Source organism: Lynx rufus, unplaced genomic scaffold (assembly GCF_022079265.1).
Source record: "Lynx rufus isolate CCGP_SWC_20201006 ecotype Redwood Valley unplaced genomic scaffold, mLynRuf1.p SCAF_9, whole genome shotgun sequence".
Lineage (NCBI taxonomy): Eukaryota > Metazoa > Chordata > Mammalia > Carnivora > Felidae > Lynx > Lynx rufus.
Genome location: NW_025814897.1, coordinates 113,501,408 through 113,506,347, shown reverse-complemented (window position 1 = coordinate 113,506,347; position 4,940 = coordinate 113,501,408). Strand labels below are relative to the sequence as shown.

At 69.5% G+C, this 4,940-nt stretch overlaps 1 protein-coding gene across 1 annotated transcript; it reads right to left on the bottom strand.

The window, feature by feature from the left end:
• Positions 1-666: 666 nt before the first annotated feature.
• Positions 667-1,488, bottom strand: MRGPRG (MAS related GPR family member G). The gene is given in 5 exon segments (XM_053722172.1): positions 667-817; positions 819-992; positions 994-1,060; positions 1,063-1,218; positions 1,221-1,488. Coding segments are annotated over 5 exon segments (816 nt in total).
• Between the last annotated feature and the right edge of the window lie 3,452 nt (positions 1,489-4,940).

Here is a 4,940-nt window from a genome sequence, read left to right as displayed (position 1 = left end):
GCCCAGGGCAAACCGGGCAGGGAAGGGTCTGCAGGGGGCGGGCAGGGCTGGGGCAACGGCGGGGGATGAGCCAGAATCCCGGTGAGGATGGGGGCTGGGGGCCAGAACACCCTCCAGGCAGCCGGCGGTGGGGCCGGGAGGGCAGGGGGCCGAGCCGCGGCCACCCTCCCGCGTGGAGCCCGCCCGGGGCGCGCTTGTTGAGGGCGCAGCGCCATCTGGCGGCCGGTGGGGAACGGCCCGGAGGACGGGACGGGACGGGACCGGACGGGGCGGGACGGGGCGGTCGTCGGCGGGTGGGGGGCTGGGGTGAGGCCGGGTTCCACGACCTTCCCGCGGAGGAAGAAGCGACAGCACCGTCGTAGTGGCGGACAGCCCGGCACAGCCAGCGCCTGGGCTCCTGTCCCTCCAGCCCCCCTCCCGGCCGTCCCGCTGAGGACGGCCTCAGTGCTGCTGCAGGTGTGCGGTGGGGGCCCGAGCTGGAGGGGGGCTCTGCGGGTCCTTGTCCCTCCCTCCTGCCCCACCCCCGGGGCTCTACAGACCTCGCTGGGCAACAGGGGTCAGGACCATGGCCCTCACTCTGTCCTCAGCCCTTGGGTCCCCGACCGGGGAGCTGGGGTGTGGGGGGGTGGTCACCCGGGAAGGGTCTGGCCGGGGCTGGGGCGGCCCCTATATTGAGGCCCTATATTGAGGCAGAGACTGGCCCCTGGCCCCCCGCGCGGCCTCCTCCCCCAGGGACCTCTGCAGAACCACCCACAGCGGCTGGCGTTTGCCCAGCTGCTGGCCTGCGGTGAAGCAGATGAAGGGCTTGGCGTCGCGGGAGGGTGGCCCGCGGGCCGAACAGGGGCCGCAGGAGGTTGAGGAGGGACCACAGGCTCCAGAAGACCAGCGGGAGGCCGCAAAAGAGGAGCCCGGAGCCCGGAGCGATGCCCCACAGCTTGGGCCGCGGGCGCTGGGAGCGGCAGTTCACCCAGAGGAAGGGCGCCGGGCTCCCCCGCGCAGGCCGGGGACAGCAGCCACGCGACGCTGGCCGCGTGGTACCGCGCACAGGTCAGGGGTCTGGTGCGGGCCGCAGCGGGCCGCAGGCGTTGGCGGGCCGCAGCGCGGCCGGCGGGCTCGGGGCCCGGACGAGGCCGCAGACGAGGCCCGAGGTGTGTCTGGGCCGGCAGCCGGGGCAGCAGGTGGGGAAGACGCGGGCCAGGCGGCTGCACTCGGTGCCGAGGCCGCCAGCAGCCCCAGCCCCACGGAGAAGCCCGCGAAGGACAGGTTGTCCCGGGAGCCCAGGGCGGCCTGGACGGTGGAGAAGCCCAGCTGGCAGCAGAGGGACAGGCTGTCCGCGGCGGGGCGGAGGACGTAGACGGAGAGGGGGCCCTTCCTGACGCGGAAGCCGAGGTGCCACAGGACAAGCCCGCTCCCCACCAGCCCTCCGAGGCCGACGGCCAGAGTGAGGTCGAGAAGCACGCTGTTGCAGGTTCTCCAGAGCCCGAACATCAGGCCCTGGAAGGAGGCGCAGACATTGGTGCTGGCATCGCCCCGAGGGAGGCCAGGGGCACCGCCCCAGGAGGCAGGGGTCATCCCGGGAGGACAGCCCCAGCCCGGGGGGGCCACCTCCCGGGCCCCCGGGGGATGCCCAGCCCTTCTGGCCTCAGCAGGAGACTCGGTAGTGAGATGTGCCAGGCACGGGGCACGGAGGTGATGGTGGCCGGTGGGGGCGGGGGGCTGCCCTCCTCCCAGCTAGATGGCTCGGCTGAATGCGCGAAAGACGTGCGGGGCTCTTCGTGGCGGCAGAGGTCAGCAATGGGCGGGGCAGGTCTCTGCAGGCACGGGGACACCCGTGTGGCCCACACATGGCGGGCCGTCCTCCCTCCGTCAGGCACCCTGCGCCGGGCTTCCCACTGGGGGGGACCACACGCCTGCTAAGTCTGAGGGGTGGCGTCCATCGATGGCCCCGGGGACGCTGTCCTGCCTGCACCGGCCGAGGGGGAGGGGGAGGGGGAGGAAGACGCTGTTGTGGGGACAGCTGGGCGGGCGCGGGAGGGCAGGGGTGGAGCCCTGGGGCTCCTGCTGCAGGGTAGGGGGGCCGAGTGCTGCTCTGAACCCTCAAAGCGGGGGTGGGGACCTTGGTGACGGGCCCTGGGGAGAAGCCAACGTTTGCCGCCAGCTGCTTTCAGGGCAGCAGAGGCCGAGAGTCCTGTCCCAGCCCAGGCCCCCGTCCTGCTGGGGACGGTCTGGAGGAGAGGGAGAACGTGGCACAGGGAGGTCAACTGAGGCAGCCCAGGATCTCTAGAAGCTGCTCCCTTTCCTGCGCCCCTCCCCCAGACCCACAGTGGTCCTTGTTCTCAGCCCAGAGATGCGGCTGAGGGGCCACCAAGACGCTGGCTCCAGGTTAAGGGGGAGGGGGGTGGGGGAGGAGAGAGACAGGGACAGAAGGAGAGACGGAGACAGAGAGAGAGACACACACAGAGAGGTACACAGGGACACAGAGCCCACCTAATGCCCCGCGGACACCGTTGCCGGGCTGGACCCCCGCTCCCCTCTCGGCACCCCTTCCTCCGCCGGCTCTGTGCCCCCCCCGCCGCCCAGCACCCCAAGCATCCTTGCCAGCACCCTTCTCTGTGGTTGTCCTTGTCCCCTGGGGGGTCTCGACTTTGTCCCCTTGAGCCTTGTCCCACGTCCAGACACCCGGCGGCTCGTCCTCAGGGCCAGCGGACTGGGTTGGCCTTTGGTGTTGTGGGGTGACTGTGTCGATCCTCTCCTTTCTGGGCTGCCGTGTCCCCAAGGGACACCGAGGGGGCTGACCAGATTGCCGCTCGGGGAGGCCAGGCCGTGCCCGGAGGGCAGGGGCGCTGCCTGGAAGGAGCCGGGGAGGAGGGGCCTCGGTCCTGGCTCTCAGAGCGGGGACACCTGCCTGGGCACCCAAACGGGGACCCAGAGCGCCAGCTCTTAAATAAGAGAGGGTCTGCTTCCCCATCCCCGTGCCCCAGCGCCTGCCCCCCGACGTCCTCGGGAAGTGTCTCCTCACCTGGGCCCTAAATCCTCTCGTGTCCTCTGGGGCCCAGCTGCTGGCCGGACCGAGGGCGTCCCGGCCAGTTCCTTAGAAGCGGGAGGAGTGTCCGGCCCAGTCACAGGCACGAGCTCAGACAGAGGTGTCCCCACTGTGGGCTGGCCCTCGCCTTCCTCCTCAGCCCATCCTGCGAGCGACTGTCCCCCCTCTCCCACACCGCCTGGTGCAGGGAGGGGAAGGAGCAGCAGCCTGGGCTGGGCCACACCTTCTGGGTGGTTCCACTGACGCAGTGCTTACTCCGGGAGTCCTTTGGTTTGTTGCAGAGACACCTGTGAGGCAGGAGCCGCGGGCGTGCGCCCACCCTTCCTGTGTGGCCTTGAAAGAAGGAGCTAACACCCCCGTGCCTCAGTTGCCCCCTCCTTGGGCTGACTGTTCACACACCTCTCAGGGCCTGGCTCGGGGCTGGATCCCACGATGGGCAGGTGTTGCCGTGGGTGGTCCGCAGAGGTCGGTCGGTCCCCCTTTCCCAAGGACCCCCCCCTTCTCATCTACCTGCCAACCACAGTCCCTGGGGCCCTAGTCATCAGCAGATTCTCTGGGGCTAAAGTGCTTTTCCAAGTTTTGTCCTGCAGAGCCCCGTAGCCTGGAACGTTCCTGACCAGGAATTTCCTTCTCCACGGCCCGTGGTCTATAATTGCTGGAGACTCCCAGAGCTCCTGGCTCTGTGTCAGAAATTATGTCGCGAAGATGCCGTGCGTCCTAGTGTTTCTCGAAGGGCTTCAAGCTCATCTCCGCGACACAGGTGACCTGCGGGGGAGCCAGCGTCCTACAGCCTGAGAGCCCCAGCTGGGCCGCCGGCTCCCCAGCCCCCAGCATTTCTGCCCTTGGAAGAGAGGCACAGGGAAAGGAGGGGCCACGTGACCCCGCAGGCAGAGGCTGGAGGGTCACGGCCACAAGCCCAGGGATGCCTGGAGCCCCGGAAGCTGGAGGAGGCAGGAAGGACCCTCCCTGGAGCCTCAGAGGGAGCGCGACCCCTCGACACCCTGATTCAGTCAGACCTGTGGCCTCCGGACCGTGAGACCAGAGTCCTTTGTGAGTGGCCGTCTGTGGTCCTCTGTTGTGGCTGCCCCGGGACAGGGACGGGATGCTGCTGTGGGACACGTGCTGCCCACGGGGCATCTCACGTACCCCCACGGTCCGCCTACCCCGCCGATGGCCACCCTGAGGCCCGGGAATCGCGGATAGCTCGGCGGAGGGGTGCGGACCTCCCGGGGCGGCGGGGCGGTGGGCAGCCGGGCCGTCAGTGTCTGTGCGCACAGGGTGCTCGGTTCTGGAAGCCTTCGGGTTCTCAGACCCGCGGAGTCCGGCCGAAACCAGAAACAATGAGTGCTGTTTGTTTAGACGCATCTTTCCTGAGCGTCTCCTGCGGTTGTCCAACCCCTGAGTGCGCCCCGCTGGGTGAGTGGGGGGCATGACATCATCTGTGACGTCTGCAGGGGACAGGTTCACACGGCGCCAGCCCAGCCCAGCTCGGAGGCCGCAGGCAGGCCGGCGAGCCTCGCCGTTTCCAAGCCTGTAGGCGCGGGCGAGGCCTTAGTCACGTGGTGGGGACGCGAGGTTGCCCAGGCCCCCCAGGGGCAGATGGCAAGGTGGGGACGGAGCGGGGTGATGGGGGCGTCCAGCACCGCACCCACCGGCGGGTCTGCGGAAGGGCTCGGTAGTGAGGGTGCGTGCTAACGTGGGCCTGAGTCTCCAGAATGGTGAGGCCACGCAGCAGGGGACGACTGTCAGAGGAGGGGCGGGCCGCTGGGAGCACAGCCAGAAGCACCTGGCTGGTCAGGAGGCAGAGGGAGGGGGAGGTGGGGGCAAGGTCTTTACCTTGGCGTCAGCTGGACCAGTCAGGGCAGCGCAGGCCGGCTGAAGACGGGCAGCTGGAGTA